The 16,917-nt window shown below is 42.3% G+C and overlaps 1 protein-coding gene across 2 annotated transcripts in view; it reads left to right on the forward strand.

Moving 5' to 3' along the window:
* Positions 1-16,917, forward strand: part of wwc3 (WWC family member 3) — a 68,848-nt gene that overhangs the window by 19,688 nt on the left and 32,243 nt on the right. For both annotated transcript variants that reach the window (XM_061234932.1, XM_061234933.1), the window contains exons 2-6: positions 6,146-6,255; positions 6,842-7,045; positions 7,829-7,905; positions 9,627-9,706; positions 14,388-14,517. In XM_061234932.1, the coding sequence (XP_061090916.1) occupies positions 6,146-6,255; positions 6,842-7,045; positions 7,829-7,905; positions 9,627-9,706; positions 14,388-14,517 (601 nt within the window). The remainder of the gene's footprint in view (positions 1-6,145; positions 6,256-6,841; positions 7,046-7,828; positions 7,906-9,626; positions 9,707-14,387; positions 14,518-16,917) is intronic.

The following is a 16,917-nucleotide window of genomic DNA, read 5'->3' on the forward strand; positions in this document are numbered from 1 at the left end:
AATGACCCCGTCTGTGACACATTGGGCTTTTTAGTTTAGCTGCTGTATTCCCTCAGGGCTCAAAACTAAGCATTGCCTTCTCTTCATTTCCTTCAGTTTCCCAGTCTACAGTTTCTTCTGACTCTGCAATTAAATTAGGTTAGGACTGGTATTAAAAAAAAAAATCTAAATTTATTTTTTAATGGAAATGGATTTCATCAGCTATTGGGAAACAATTTGGATTTACAGGTTTGTAATGGCTGAATTTGAGTTGATTTGATTTTTGTTACTGTCAGTATTGAATATTTTGCCTGGAGGCTGAGATGCCAACCTAGATTTAGCTCTTTGATCTCTGAGAAGAAAATATTATTCAGATGCATCAAAAATAGCCAGGTCTGCATCTGCGGTGTTCGCATACCTCCCACTAGTGACTGAATAATGAGTATTTTAAGATGGGGATTCTGAGAGAGAATTTACTTTGGTTACACACAATGTGCAATACACCTGATTTATACATTGTTTTATAAATGGTACTTTGAAACTGACTTGTCCGTATGCATAATTTCTAAAAAGAATCGGACACTTGCAAAAGAGTAGTTGAAGAACCCTGGCACGTAGTGTATGCCTGGCACAGGTTTTTAGGCCATAGGCTTAAATTATTGGGATTCGTGGCCTGGATTTCTGGGAGAGCCTTTGGACATTTTTGTGCTGTCCTGTGACTGTGAATGTATATCAAGGTTCTTCAACAATGACTTCCTGGGGACCGGTTTCTTTACAAATCCAGTGTGCCCCAACTCGATATTTCCACATAAGCAACCATTCATAAAACAATCACGGCTTCTTCTTATATTAGGTCTACTTTGGACTGTTTGCTTCTAAGCTGTTTCTGATTAGTCAGGTGTATTCATTCACGTCCTTAGTGCAGGTAAAATAAATCTTTCAGTATCTAGTCTTGATTGTATGCTTTTGATTGCCTTTGGAGTCTGTTATGTGTGTTTGTCAACATGAGGACCAGCGTTGTTCCAGTAAAAGGAACCATGTTTCACAGAAACATGCTTTCGTTCTTGGGCAGTTTCTTTTAGCCTTCACACTTTGCTTTTTCCATCACTTTGATCCAAATAAATCTTGGTCTCTTCCGTCCACAAGGCCTTGTTCCAGAACTCTGCTGGCACTTTTAGGTACTTCTCGGCAAACTGTAACATGACCATCCTGTTTTTGCTGTTAACTAGTGGTTCACATCTTGCAGTATACTCTCTGTAGATCTGTTTGAAGTCTTCTGCAGAGAGTAGTCCCTAACACATCCATGTCTGCCTCCTGAAGAGTTTCTGATGTGTCAGACAGGTGTTCTGCGTTTTTTCTAATTATACCAATTCATTATGACTAATCTGAAACCGCAAACTGTTCAATTACTTTTGGTCACCTAAAATGGAGGCTCTATGTAAAAACACATGTAATTCCTACACCAATCACCTGATATGGATGTAAATACCCTGAAATTAAAGGTGATAGTCTGCACTTTTTACCACCATATTAATTGTTTCATTTCGAATCCAATATGCATCAAAGCTAAAAGTACATGAATTGTATCACTGTCCAAATACTTATGTACTGCACTGGCTGCATGTGGCTGTGTGTTTATATGTATGTATGTGTAGGTTGTTAGGAATCCCTCTAGTGCTGGACAACATATCTATCAAATTGAGCCTTTAGTGTGCTTGTCACACAGTGATGGACCTGCCTAGACTCAATGAGAGAGAAGTTTCCTAACAAAAGGTGTATGCTGTGGACCTAATGGAGAAATGGAATCAAAAAAGTAAAGGAAAACAAAATGTTACGGGACAACATCCTCCATTTCCACCGGTGACTCGCCTCTGTTGGAAGACTGCAAAGAAGTTGGCCTTGCCCTTACTCTCGCCAGGGCCAGCCCAATCGTTCTGCCTTCTGCAGCGGTGTGTTGTATTGATGCTTTCGCAGATGGTTTAATTTCATTGTTGTAGTGGATATAACTGAAACAAAAGAAAAACTGAGCAAAACAAAATCTCTGGCATGGCAGACAGCCCTCGACTTTGACTGGGAAAACGTAACTGATAGTCAAAAATTAAAATAATTATTTTCCCCGAATCCGGTTGGTGTTTATGCCAGTGTAATAAAACGTGCAGTAACCTTCTCTCTAAGCCGTGCTTTCCGGTAAATAGCTACAACATGCAGCAAGAATAAACTTTTCCTCTAAGCCCTATCACTGTCTGTCCCCACCAAACCAATCTCAGTTTGTGTTCACATTCTCTGCCACATCAGTTAGGTGGCTGACCTAAATCACCTGTGGAACAGAGGTGTGTCCTGCTGCCTGACGTCACAGCGGCAAGTGCCAAAACAAAAAACAAAACAACAGGGGAAAAGAACAAAAAGAAAACCAGGAGTGTCAATGTATGTCATTCCAAGTAACAAAGTTTATATGCATGTATGCATAACTTATTTTTGACCCCTCAGACTGCCATTTGGATTGGATAAACTTGATTTGATGCATGCCGTACAGTATGGAGTGCTCTACTAGATGGCTGAGACATGTGGCTGATTGTCCTAATGTGTAGAGGTGGGAAGGATCCTGTTATTAGTGCGGAAGCGTGGGCGGTGCCCTGTGCGAGCGGCGAGTCGATCTTGCTCTACTGTATGAGGCACTTTGTGACTACAGAGCCCCCTCTGATGCTGCTTGGCAAGCCTGTGGCTGCTGTCACAAGACCCGACAAACAAAACAAACATTCACAACCCTTCCCTCGTTCAAGTCTGTTGGTGCAAGATTTTTGATTGGGAATTTGATAATTAATGGTTAAATAATGCTCTGTTGTGTTTTTTTGGGGGGTTTTTTTGTGGGGACACGTCTTATCTGCACAAAGCCTCCTAAACTTACTCCTAAGCAAAAATCCCAACAAATGTCTTTTTTTCTGTGCTGGATTGCATTTTCAGCCTGACCTGATTTTTAAACCTATTTATTGAGCTTTTTGCTGAGAGCCACTGGTGTGTCAAAGCTCAAAGTGCCTTGCAGGTATAGTCCAGTAGAAGACTGTTTAAAAGGCTTGTAAATGTTATACTGTTTACACTGCTACATTCCGCAACCACACCGGTCCCCATTACAATTTGCTGTGCTGCAGATTAAATGCTAAAGACAAACATAGAGGTTTGATAATATTTTTCTTTAGTCTTGCATGCCTTTGCAATTGCACTATTTTACATTTACACTGCCTAATTAACTTCATTGCTTTTTTCTTGAGTAATATCGTTTTTGTTAATCACCTGATGCATTTAAATATTTTATAGGAGGCAGGTCTCTTAAGACTCAAAAAATGGCAAAATGTGTTTGCCATAATACCTTGCCAAATATTTTTTCTATAAACTGTAACTTGGTTCACTTTAAAAATCACTCTCTAGATGCTTCTTTATGCAGGCATCACTCTTTTACTGTCCAAGTGCCTAAAGTGCTTAAAACATCTGTCATAGATGGTGACAACCCAGCTAACACAAAATGTTCTTGCAGCGTTTCTGGAATGTCTTGTCAACGTTATAGCATTGCCAGTACACAGCTGCAACATTTTTGTTTTTCTTGTTGGTTTTTTTTTTGTTGCTGGGAACCTTGGTAAAACTGGTGTTCATAACCATAGCTGCATCATGAGGTGGAGGACCATGTTGCTGCTCACTACGACACATCTTCTGTGGCATACAGACCTTAATGTCGATTCTGCACAGGGGAAGCACTGGTATAGTGTGACGAGCATTGTTGACTGTGCAAACGCACCCTGAGCCTACCAAAGGAGGATGGGCTCCCCCTATTGAGTCGGTTCCATCCTGGTTTTTTTGCTGCCTTTTTTTTTTCTTTTCTTTTTTTTCTTGCTTCCACAAGTTTGTCCTTGCCATTATTATTGCGGCTTTAGAGGGGGTTTTAGGCCTTGGTCTACTGTGAAACAGTGTGACGTTTTGTGAATTGTATTACAGAAATTCATTTAGTTTAGTTATTTTCAGAAGTTATAGTGCGTGTTGCAGGTTATGGAGGTGAGTTTGTATTTCTTTAAATAACTAATTTCCTCATTTGTATCTTCTATAGCAGCTTGGAGATGGTTATCAGTGGTTGGTCATAGACACTTGTTGCTGAAATGGAGTCAGCTGTTCTCTGAGTAAATGGGTATCATTTTTGGAATTCAAATGTGTGTTAAAAAGGCGCAACATATGTTATGCTAGAACAGGAATATCTTACAGTAATGCTATTTATCCTTCCTGCAGAATTGTGACAAGGCAGCATTTAAGATGCCATGCGTTTATGGTCGTAATTCGTGTACATGTTAATGTTGTATATGCCTTACCTTCATGAATTTCTCTTAGTTTTGACCATTAAAGAGATTTGGTCCGAAATAACAGACATTTTGCGGAGGGCTGTGAAATCATGGGCATCTATTCTATTGCAGTTTTTTTATTTTAGTCATTTTTATTTTTATTTACACTCTTTCAAGCGTATGCTCTGCTGGTTCCCCTGTCAGTGTCTCAACTCATGGGGCTGCGGTCAGTTACTCCACCCTCCCATGGGGGATATCTCTCCTGAGTTCTGACACACTTTAGACATCTCTGTCAGTCTGGGAATGCCGCCCCAGGCCCCTCCCGATTGGCCAAGGTGAAGATGGTGGCTTTGGGCCTTTGTTGTACGGAATGTGGGGTATTCGGGAATGCGGCTGCACTGACACATTCTGAATTCTGTCCATACCGTCTGCTGCTTTAAAAGGCCCACCATGTCATTTCTACAGAACGTTCAGTTGCTTTTTGACAAAAATGAATGTAGTTGGCAACTAGGTACCTCGGTGGGTCATGGTACTCTTAGTATTTAACATCTTGCACTGGCACCTTGCTAACCTGAGCAACAACTTTGCTTCACCCACTAAAGGTCCGTTATTAAAAAAAATAAAAATGAAAAGCAGAAGACGTAGATGAACATAGAACTATTTATTTTAAATAATTGTTTTTCCTTTCAAAGTGATTTTTCGTTTTTCAAGGATCTCTTTTTTTATTAGGAGAATTATTCTATAATATTGTGCCATAGCTTTAACTTTTTGATCAATGTAAGCCATTCGTATTATATCAGCCACCAAAATGACATATTGGGCCCTTAACCCTTTGTATCCTGCGAGAATTTTTAGGATTTAGGATTTTAGGACGCGGCACACGGGGTGCAAGATGTGGGTTCGGCCTCTGCCTCGCCGAATACAATCAACAGATGTATGGGGTCATACATTTCTGTTCATAAAGAAAAATGGCTAAGGCTTCATGAAACAGTAGTTTCAGCTTGTTGTCCACATTTATATTGGTATTTCTGATATCAATATGGACACCAGTGGGGGGGACACTGTTCATTTTTGAACCCACAGGGTTCAATAAAGTATATCTTATCTTATCTTATCTATCTTATCATTGGGAATTGAATAAAAAGGGCCATTACTGTCCAGAAGTTATCCTTCTTCCAACCAATTCCAGTTTACTCCATCAGGTTCTGACACGTTGCCCTCAGTCCCACTTCCAAAATGTTGATCTCAGATCAGCGTCAGGGAAAAAGAAGCATGTTCTTCATACCCTGAGTGCTGATCTGGAGTCACTGAAGCTGTGAGAGTGGAGAGAGGGAGCTATCTGGAATGCAGCTTTGGGCTCCAACCACTCGCTTCCCATGACCTTAACCCAGGGAGCATGCTCAGTGCGTCTGCCTCTTTTCCTTTGTGGAGATTAGTGTCCTGTATACCAGGAAGCGGCACAAGGCCTTTTATTCACTTTGCTGTTTTTTTTTTCCGTAAGGAATGTGCTTGTGAACTGTTTTTTGGAGGGGGGTTTTTTTTCACACAAAATTCAATATTGCATAAAGCAGGTTTTAAAAAAAATTTTGTACACTTTAAAAGAGTTACAAGGAGTTAAAAGATGCACAGAAGTTATTGTAACTGGACTTCCAGTTGTTGTGGTTATCATTCTTGTTATGCTAAATAATCTTTGCTAAATTGCAATCATGAAATTCTTAATGAATGAAATTTTTAATGTGCAAATGAAAGTGAAAGCGTTCTTTGCATCTATCTCTTACGTTTTCTTGGTGTAGTTGTCTGTTTTAGCTTCGAAGTGCATTTGAGTTGTTCCTCTTTGTTTTATTCAGGATCACAAAACCCCTGACGTTCGCTGACTGCGTTGGCGATGAGCTGCCTTTAGGATGGGAAGTGGTTTATGATCAGCAGGTTGGAGTTTACTACATCGACCACATCAACAGTAAGTCTTCGCAAATTTTCCATTGTTTTCCTGGAGCTATGAAACCTCTGGCTTTTGTGTCTGTCATTTCTAACATGGGACTGAATGAATGTCTTGTATGTATCAAGTATGGGAGTTGTATTTGGATGGATTCAGAATGATCATTATTTTAATTTGATTTGTGTTTTAGGGAAGCATTAAGCTCATTTCTTAACAGAAGTGATTCCTGGCAAATTCAGATGTAAGGTTGAAGGATATGTGGGTCCTATCATGGTATAATGATATACCTTTAATGGTACAAGAAAGCAGATTTGACAGCTGAACAATGTTCAATTTTGTGTGCTATTTTTGTCTCGATAAGAAAAAAAACCACAACAGCATCATCTTTGAAAACTCCAGTCTCTAGGTCTCCCTAAACTAGCAGAAGCCGTTTGAACCGCTGTCGTCTTAGCTGTGATCTGAATGTAGTCCATGTGGGCCACTGTTTGGGTTTAGTTCCAAACCCTCCTCAAGTACTGAACCGCTACTCTCTCTCTCAGGCTCATGTTGTCCCTTCGTCTTCTAGAAGTCTCTGTGTCAATAAGAAATGCGTTATGGCCCTTTGCAGAGACCACCCAGATCGAGAACCCACGGACACGATGGCGGCAGGAGCAGGAGCGCATGCTGAAGGAGTACCTGGTGGTGGCAGAAGAGGCTCTCAACGCCAAGAAGGAGATGTACCTCATCAAGCAGCAGCGTCTGGAGCTGGCGCAGAAGGAGTTCCTGCTCTTCCGAGAGCTGAGCGAGGAGGACAGACGCTCCGTCGGCAGCGGTGAGACACACCCCCCCCCCCATGTGCCCCCTAACCACCCCTGCTCCTGCTGGCCCCACCCCACTATATATGGTGCCTTGTTTGTCAAAGGTTCATGGAAATAGCTGGAAACTGTGAGAGGGCGCAGGCATTGCTCGGTTATTGATAGTACATTACATTACATTCGTTATTTCGCTGACCCTTTTTTTATCCAAAGCGTCTTGCAGGTGATTAGAATAGGCAGGGGCCGTTCCCCCCTGGAGCATTGTGGGCTAAAGGGCCTTGCTCAACAGCAGCTCTGATTTTACTGTGGCTGCACTGAGGATTGAACCACCAACCTTCAAGGTCCCAGTGAAGCACCTTTAACCACTAGGTTATAGGTTGCCCAGTCGACAATGTCTCAGTCGTTTCCTCAGGAGCAGTTTTGCTTCCAGCGAATTCCTCTCCGCTTGGATGCCGGGGCTGGCTCCGGCCTTTCCCGCATCAATGACAATCTCTCCTCCTGTTCCTGGGCATTACCTTCCCTCCTGCCACAACCTGGATACGTGTGAGGAGCAGGAACCTGGCAGTGTGTGACCTTTTTCAAAGAGGAATATAAGGGAGGACCTCTCGTAGACAAATGCCCCTATATCGGAGGAAGGGACCTACATTTCTGTCTGGTTTATTATTTTTTTTCCTTTTGTGTGTGTGCGTGTGTGGGATGGGGTGGGGGGGGGGGGGTGTTAATGGTAGAAAAGAGGAGTTTGGTTTCAGTGTGAGCTGACTGGCGCTTTTTTTTTTCCCCTCTCTCCCTCTTGCTCATAGCATTCTCTGGCTCCACTTCAAACGCAAAATATGACCCTGACCAAATAAAAGCGGAAATCGGCAGTAGGCGGGAGAGGGTAAGTCATTATCGGCGGAGAACAATGGTTTGTACGTCAGGCCCCTGCAGAGGTCAGACAAGCGTGGAGCGGCTCAGGTGTGGCGCACTGGGGGTACTCTGTCAGGGTAACACCAAGGAATTAGGGGATCAAGCATCCTGTTCTGCTTTAGCCCTGTCTCTAGACCCCATTTGGCTCTAGAGGGTTGGGTTGGTAGAAGAACAAATGGTGAATTATTCCACGATACTGAAGCCCCAGTAGAATACCACAATGCCACAAGCTTTAAAAGGTCAAATTATATATATAATTTTTTTTTTTTTAAGAATGTATTTAGCAATTTGTGGCGGCACGGATGGTGCAGTGGGTAGCACTGCCGCCTCACAGCAAGGAGGTCCTGGGTTCGAATCCCCGTCGGCCGGGGCCTCTCTGTGCGGAGTTTGCATGTTCTCCCCGTGTCTGCGTGGGTTTCCTCCGGGTACTCCGGTTTCCTCCCACAGTCCAAAGACATGCACGTTAGGCTGATTGGAGAGTCTAAATTGCCCGTAGGTATGAGTGTGTGAGTGAATGGTGTGTGTGCCCTGAGATAGACTGGCGACCTGTCCAGGGTGTATTCCTGCCTTTCACCCAATGTATGCTGGGATAGGCTCCAGCCCCCCTGCGACCCTGATCAGGATAAGCGGGTTCAGATAATGAATGGATGGATGGATGGATTTAGCAATTTAGGAGCGTGAAAGGGAAGCAAAACGCTTGTTTGTGTGATTTATTATTTACACTCCCCTTTAGTGTTTTTGCTTACTACATGTTACCTGTTGACTAATGATGCCAAGTTATTTTTTTTCATTTTGCTGTAGTACCATGCTGAGAGACTGCGGCGCCTTTTACCATTTCACTAGCTTTTTCCTAACCCAAACTGGAAGGTATATTTCAGAAATACTCTTAATATTTTCACCGTAACATCCTTTGGTGTCCCCTGTCAGCTTCAGATCCATGGGTGTATATTTGTTACATGCAGGCTCAAAAGAGTATGATAAAATAGGGTGTGTAAAAGAGGATATCATGTGCCTAAAAGAACAAAGATCTCTGTACCTGACTGGGCATGTTGTTGTGCATCAACATCAGGAAGGAAAACAAAAGCCATTTAATAACCATGAATCATTCAAACCCACAACATGGCAACATTCACGCAAGTGACAAGTGTTTTGGGGAACTTGTTAATGGGTGTAATCTCATGGCTGAGTGCCAACATGACTTGAGTTCTTAAAAACATACTGGTATTCCATTTTGATCTGAAAATGTACCCAGGACATCAGCCATATGCCTAAAATGTAATTTGTTTGGCTGACGCATTTTAGGATTCCTGTGGGGGAGGTAGGGGATAGAGATCTGTTATCTAAGGGTTCATGGCCTCTTTAACCTTGGGGTGAACCAACATTATGTGAGAGTGATTATGAAAATTGCCTATGGTAGTATGGTTAGTGGAGTAAAGGTTGCAGTGGTGTAGGTTGTGGTGGTGTTGACTCACATGTCAACTGAGGTACTATGGAGAAGTGGAGAATGTTGCTCTGGTCTCAGTGGCTGCTGTAACAGGCAGCTTGGGTGGACTGGAGAAGGTTGCTCTGGTCTCAGTGGCTGCTGTAACAGGCAGCTTGGGTGGACTGGAGAAGGTTGCTCTGGTCTCAGTGGCTGGTGTAACAGGCTGCTTGGGTGGAGCTGCATCTCAGATGTTTTCCTTGTCCCTCCAGGTCTCCACACTGAAACAGGAGCTGGCCCAAGTGAAGCAGGAACTGCACTACAAGGAAATGGGAGTGGAGACCCTGCAGGAGTGAGTACATCGCTCCGCCGCTTCTCTCCCCAGGCCTCCCCTTCCTCCTTTCAGCTCCTCCGGCTTGGCTCCTCCCTCTTTCCCACATTCCTGCCACAGTCTGTCCCTCTGCAGCCCCCCCTAGAGCTGTGACCCTCTGTTTTCCCCTGAGCTGTCACTTCTGCTGCTTTCCTCCACTCTCTTCTCTCTTCTCTCTCCTCCTCCTTTACTCTGCCTTTTTCCCTTCCCTTCTTTTCCCTCGTCATTTTGAAATGTCTGGAAGTCAGTCATTCAGCAAGTCATTTATGCTAGTAAATGCACACTACAAGCTATAAAATGGTAACTTACTGTGCTTTTTAAGGAACATTTATAATATGTAAAACTTATTCCATAAACAAACCAACTCTTTGTGGCTAAACAGCCTTCATCAGGGGTCATCATAACTTTATAATGTAACTATAACCGTGCCAGTAGTGCATAACCGCATCTCATGAATATACAGTCAGCTCCAAGAAATACTTTATTATCAGTAAGTTAGGGGAAAAAAAATCTCTTGATAAGGGAGGGGGGTGCAGAAAATTCCTGGTGGCGTTGTTGATACTGTCATTTAATCTATCTTGATCTAATTTGCGTATTTTCATGTTCAATCTAGTGCCCAAACAAACGTTTGCCCTGCATAAGAAATAAATGCACCCAAAGAGCCTTATTATATTCAAAACTATCCTAACATGTTCATTTTTGGCTGTTCATGATTATACCCCTTTTATGCCTCCGTAGTCCAGTGTGTTCGCTTGTTTTGGTGAACACTAGCTGCCAGCAGAACGGTAATGATTGTGTGTTTTTTCTTTTTCTTTTGGCTCTGTGTGCAGTTGTGGTCGCACTGCTTGTGTTGGCAAAGGGATGGAGGTGTTTTTTTTTTTGTTTTTTTTTTGGGGGGGGGGGCATAGGTTGTTGTCAGTATGGGCTTTTATTTTTTTCAAGTTTGGCTTCTCAGAAGTTTAGTTTGGGGTGGGGGGGAAGGAGACTCCACCTCAGGAAGAGGATGCAGCAGAGGAGAGCAGGAGCCAAGGATCTCCTCAAAGAGGAAGTGCTCTGTTTGGGAAAAAAAATGAAAAAATAGAAAGAAAAAGGGGGGCAGGGAAGCTGGAGAGCTGTTTTAGAAAAAGGAGAACTGCCTGCAAATTCCTCCATGCTTCAAGACGGGAGGGCGAGGGCCAGAGCCTTAGACTTTTAAAAGTGCTTTTAAAAGGTTCCTAGAACCAGAGCACAATTGAGGTGGACAGCTTAAATAGGGAAGCCAGAAAAACACAAAAAGACACAAAGCACCAAAGAACCAAAAGGTTTTTAGTGAAAATATGAGTGACAGACAGAAGGCAAGAGAGACAGACAGAGAGAGGTTTTTATCTCTTGGATAAAGTACTCCAAATGCTTTCTGAATAGGCCACTGCACACAAACACACAAACGCATGCCAACTCTCTCGCTTGCATTCACACAAGCATGTGTACATACACAAACACGCCGAATTACGTACCCACAAACAGAGCAGGGGCTCTGACTGCAGAGGCATTCTCTCTCTCTCTCTCTCTCTCTCTCTCTCTCTCTCTCTCTCTCTCTCTCTCTCTCTCTCTCTCTCTCTCTCTCTCTCTCTCTCTCTCTCTCTCTCTCTCTCTCTCTCTCTCTCTCTCTCTCTCTCTCTCTCTCTCTCTCTCTCTCTCTCTCTCTCTCTCTCTCTCTCTCTCTCTCTCTCTCTCTCTCTCTCTCTCTCTCTCTCTCTCTCTCCCTCCCTCCAGTGGGACTGAGGCCCTGAATGGAATGCCCCAAATGTGGTCCCCCAGATAGGCCTGTTATTCCTAAATCACTGCCACTGTCAAACCCAATTACAGTCCCAAACTCCATCATGTCCCCCCCCCTTGGATAAATAAACAACTATGCCACATGGAAATTCCCTTTCACCTCTAGGAACATTAATCTCATGGAGAATTAAAATGTGTCATCCAAAAACCGGCCCAGAAATCAAGTTGTTTAAGGTGGATTTTGCAGAGGACTTTCTTTGCTGCTGATTTTAATTTTTTGTTTAACTATATTGCCAGGTCTTTATTTACAAAAAGGCCACTGTGACTAAAGTGCTTTCAAACTTTGCAAATAGACTCATTGCACATTCATGTAGCTGGAATGTCTTTTGCCAGGAAGTGCTGGTACTTGGAGGTGCACAAACTATGTAATTTCCTTTGACAGAAAGTAGAAAAATGGCAATAATGAAGGTTAGGATGTTTTATTCAACAACAGTTGTCCTTTTACTTAATACTTTATGCAGTCTTCAAGTCAGTCTATGGTGGGGGGTTCCCCAAACCTTTTCATCCAGTGGGCAGAAATAACTTGATTAACCTATTATTTATTTATTTAGTAGGTGCGAAAGTATTCTGCTCTTACTCTGGCTGGAATCATTGATGTGGTTGGATTTTGGTCAGGGGTACACCAGTGCAATTAATTCCGTTCCCCTTGGCCCGTACTGCATACTGCGTACAGTGTTCGTTAATGATTGAGGGAGTTTATTTCGGGAGGTGGAGGTTGATGGATGGATTTTTTAATGAATTTAATTTTTTTAAAATTTAATTTGGCTTATTTTCAATTAATCTTTGTCAACCTACAGTGGAAGAAATTCCTCTGGTAGCTTCCTCCACTGTGTTCTAAGTGCTGCGGTCAATTCTAGAAGCTTCCCCAGTGCTCCTGTGCAGGGTTGAAATGAGGATAAAACTATCAAAATCTTACCTTACTCATACCAAAAAAAGAGGAGCTCATCCAAACACAGAGTAAGTTGGTAGAACAGTGCCCACAGTGATTATTAGCTTGTACTTCCTGGAATGCCCAAAGAGTGCCTGAAAGTATCCTCTAATAACCATCCTTTGTTTGCTGCCAACATACCGTGTGACTGTTTGAGCTCCACTCTTGTTTTCTATGCTTAAGGTGACAACTCCCATCCATATTTTATTATTGCTGGTTTTCAGATGGTCAAAGTTGGAGGTGTAGCCTGGAGTGATAGCAGCAGGGTTGGATAAGCTCATAAACACTCAGGCCTCGGTAGGGTGGGGAACAAAGCAGTGTTTGTTTTTGGGGTAAAGGGGGCAGGGCCTGGGGTGAACAGTACCTGCTGTTAAACGGGGGCCCTACAGGAAGTTGGCCGTGGCCAGACCAGGGCCCTATGCCAGCAGTGAGTAGCTAATAACTACACGGCCTGCACGCACACACTGCGACACACCAGCATGATTGACTCCACCCAAGGCTGAGGATGCACAGATTCCCTATAGCCTTTAGCCTTATCTTTAGCCTTAAATTTGAAGCAACCATCATGTTATACAACAAAGCAAACACTTACATAGTACAGTTATCATTAACATACCATTTAAATTTACATTTCTCTTTTGCTCCACAACTCCGTACAACAACAACAAATAAGTCAGATGAAAGGGTGATGTATGTCTTCAGAGTATTGTTGATGCATAATGACATGTGTAATGGGACAGTTTTCATGACTTTTTGTTTCAGTTTTGTTGGGATAGAGTAGCATTTTTTGGGTTTTCAATGCCAAACAGAGGGCAAATTTATGCAACTAATATTTGTCCTGTTTTTGGGAGCGGGGCTGGGGGGTGGTGGTGGCCTTATATTTATAAAGCTATCGCGGACCCCCCTCCCCCCAGAGGCACTGTTGTGTTAATACAACTTAAACTGTCATCTGGTTGAATGTGAAAGGCATCAGGTGCGGTTTCAACAAGATGAATCCCCAGGAAAGCAGAGATGATGCACAGTCATCATTGTTGCTGTTGGGAGTAGCACCCATTACATAAACCTGTAAAATAAGCTCCCCCGGCAATAATGATTGTAATTAGTGCCTGGGTATGTATATATTGTTTTTGTATATAAATATGTGCACACGGGCACGCACATGCACACTTCCCATGCTTTTCTGTTGGGATTCCATTACATAAACGTCACAGCAGAGGGGAAAGCTGCTCTGAACAAGGATTTCACTCATTTCTGGGAAGGAAAATAATCCGTCAAACTCAAGCAGCAGCCCTGTTTGTTAAAAGTCTGAGTGATGTCATTTCCAATTTAATTCTTTATAATTAGGTGTGGAAAACTGGGCAGGGCAAATTCTTGTGTGAACTATATTTAGATGTCTGTACATTTTTCTATACTTGGCATGCAGATACACTCAAAGATTTTCATGTGTGTAGGGGATAGGTCGTCATTATTCAATGTTTTGGTCAATCTGCTTTCAAAAGTAATTAGCCTGAGTAATTGCAAAGGTTTGCTTCTTTCAGCAAAGTAATTTTTCTAAATGAAATCAATGCATCAGTAGCGATTGTGACAAAAAAAATTGACAGTTGATCACAGGTTTTAAAATGGTTGCTTTGTGAATTCTCCCTCTGTAGGTTCACAGTTTCCTTTGAAAGGAGCTGAAACATGGCAATTTAATAAAACTGGCAATTTCATAATAAATAAAGACAGACTGGGCTTAAGCATCTGCGGTCTCAAAAGATTCACAAAACGGTAGAAAAACTATTGTGGGGAGTAATTGGGACAGAAATTGCAAAATATAAATACACAGACTGAATGAAAAACAAAAACACAAGCCACAGCATTACTCCTGTACTTAAGCATGTCTGGGTTTGTGTCTGCATCTGTGTGTCTGTGTGAGAGCAGGATCGACCGGAAGATGTCCTGCAGTCAGACCAGTTACAAGCTGGACGAGGCCCAGGCCATCTTCAATGAGCTGCGCAGCATCAAGAAATCTATCAGCACAGGCGAGAGGGAGAGGCAGGACCTCATCCAGGTGAGTTACCTATACATGTCAGGCGAGGTAAGACCTTATACAGGTAAGACAAGGCAGGACCTCATCTGGTGAGTGACCTGTACTGTTGAGGAGAGGCAGGACCTCATCCAGGTGAGTTACCTGTACAGGTCAGGCGAGGTAAGACCTTATACAGGTCAGTTACCTGTACCATACAGGTGAGTTACAGTGACTTGGAAAAGGTATTTGCTACTTCCTGATTTCCTCAATTATTGCATATTTGTCGCACTGATTGGTTTCAGATATTTGGACAAATTGTAATGTTAGACAAAGGAAACCCAAAACATTTGATTCACTTAATTAAAAATGTTAAATAACCCAAATCACTCCTGTGATAAAGTAATATGTCCCCTTAGACTTGACTGGTTGCCCCACGCTTAGCTGAAATGACTCAAAATGCTTTCAATTTGATACCAGTCCTTCACATTGCTGTGGAGGAATTTTAGCCCACATTTCTTGGCATAATGGCTTTTATTCAGACACCCTTGCAGATTTTTGAGCATGTACTGCTTGTTTCAGCCCCTGCCATAGCATCTCTGTTAGGATCAAGTCAGGACTTTGACTAGGACACTCCAAAACTTGCCTTTGCCTTTTGGTTCATTGTCTTTCTGCATGACCCAATTACACTTAAGCTTCAGCTCGCAGATGGATGACTGGACATTTTTCTGAATAATTTTCTAACATTACTAATTCATGGTTCCTTCATCCAGGCCCAGAGGTAGCAAAGTATCCCCACACCATCACAATACAACCACCATATTTGACTGTTGGTATAGTCTTACTGTGAAATGCTGCATTTGCTTCATGCCAGCCACAATGGCACCCATCTTGTCCAAAGAGTTCTACTTTGGACTCATTTGTCATGGAACATTATACCAAAAGGCTTGGGGATCACCCAGGTGTTTTTCTTTCTTTTTCTTTTTTCTTTTTTGCAAATGTGAGACAAGCATTGATGTTTTTCTTGGTCAGCAGTGGTTTCCACATTATTAATCACCCATGAATCCCATTTTGCCCAGTTTCTTGTAGGAGTCTTGTAGAACACTGACCTTAACTGAGGCTTGAGAGGCCTGCAGAGTTGGATCTTCTTCTGGGATATTTTGTGACTTCCCGGATGAGTCACTGTACCCTTGCAGAAGTTCTAAGAAGATTCACTATTGTTTCAAGTGTTCCCCATTTGGAGATGATGGTTTGGTGGAGTCCAAAAGCCTTGGATGACTTTGTATCCATTTCTAAACTGGAATACAGTATTTCAATCAACTTTCATTTTCTCAGGAATTTCCTTTGATCGTGGGATAGTGGCAAGGCATGCTTGTAGAAACTTTGTGGTGACTACCTCACTCTGATATTAAGGTTCAATATGAGTGAGTTTCAGATTCAATACAGCTTGGCAGTGTTCTACGAATCTAACCATCAATTAAATGTGGTTTATTGAAGTGGGCAAATACTTTGACGCATGGGTGGAATGGGTGTTATGACATTTTCATGAAATAAATAACATTTATAATTTTACAATTAAGGGGAGAAATGTTTGAGTTTTCATTAACCTAATTTGTTCAGTTGAAAAAAATGTATGACCTAGGAAACCAGACACAGTCCTGATGAACAGTGGTTATTAAAGGTCTTTTGGTACTCCCCTCAAAGAGCCGTGGTTTGCCTAATGGGCTGTCGAATACGAGCAATCTGATCATCCCCCCCTGAGTCTTTAACAGGCTTTAACCCCAAAGAATGTGGTGCAAAATTACTGGTCTGTGTCACCCAGATGAGCATGGTGAGGGTTCCGGAGAGACCGCCAAAAAATAATGGCCTTTTGCTCAATATGCTGTTTCCAAGCACTGGGTACATTTCAGAACTCTCACCGGCAAGAATCTACTCTCTTTGTATATACGCTGCCAGTGTATTTGATAGTGCCCCCTTGTGGTGGTCCTGTGGCGGATTTTGTTGATCTTCACAAATTATTTCATTTTTGATGATAAAATGTAATTATCATTCTTGATGCTTAACTAACTATAAATTGGATGGAGCAAAGAGGTTTGCTACCAATTTAATGCAAATGCACATTATATTACAAATAAGCTGATAAGCTATGTGAAATACTAAATTATTTGGCTGAATGATAATTACAGAATTACTCTCTACTGGAGTAGATGAGATGAAGCTTTAGGGGTGTGATAGACCCGCAGTCCTGAGGTGCACATGTGCCTGTTCCCTATGAGAACTAGTACCCCACACTAGCTGGTAGCCTCAGTCAGAGAAGTCAATTCAATAAATACATGACTACCAGCTAGGCGGACATTCTGTTTGTGGTAGCATTATTCTGTTTTGCATTATGGGATGTTTTTTTTGTTTTATTTCTATTTTAACTGACACAAGTGTACAATATTG

Source organism: Conger conger, chromosome 3, assembly GCF_963514075.1.
Source record: "Conger conger chromosome 3, fConCon1.1, whole genome shotgun sequence".
NCBI classification, from domain to species: Eukaryota; Metazoa; Chordata; class Actinopteri; order Anguilliformes; family Congridae; genus Conger; species Conger conger.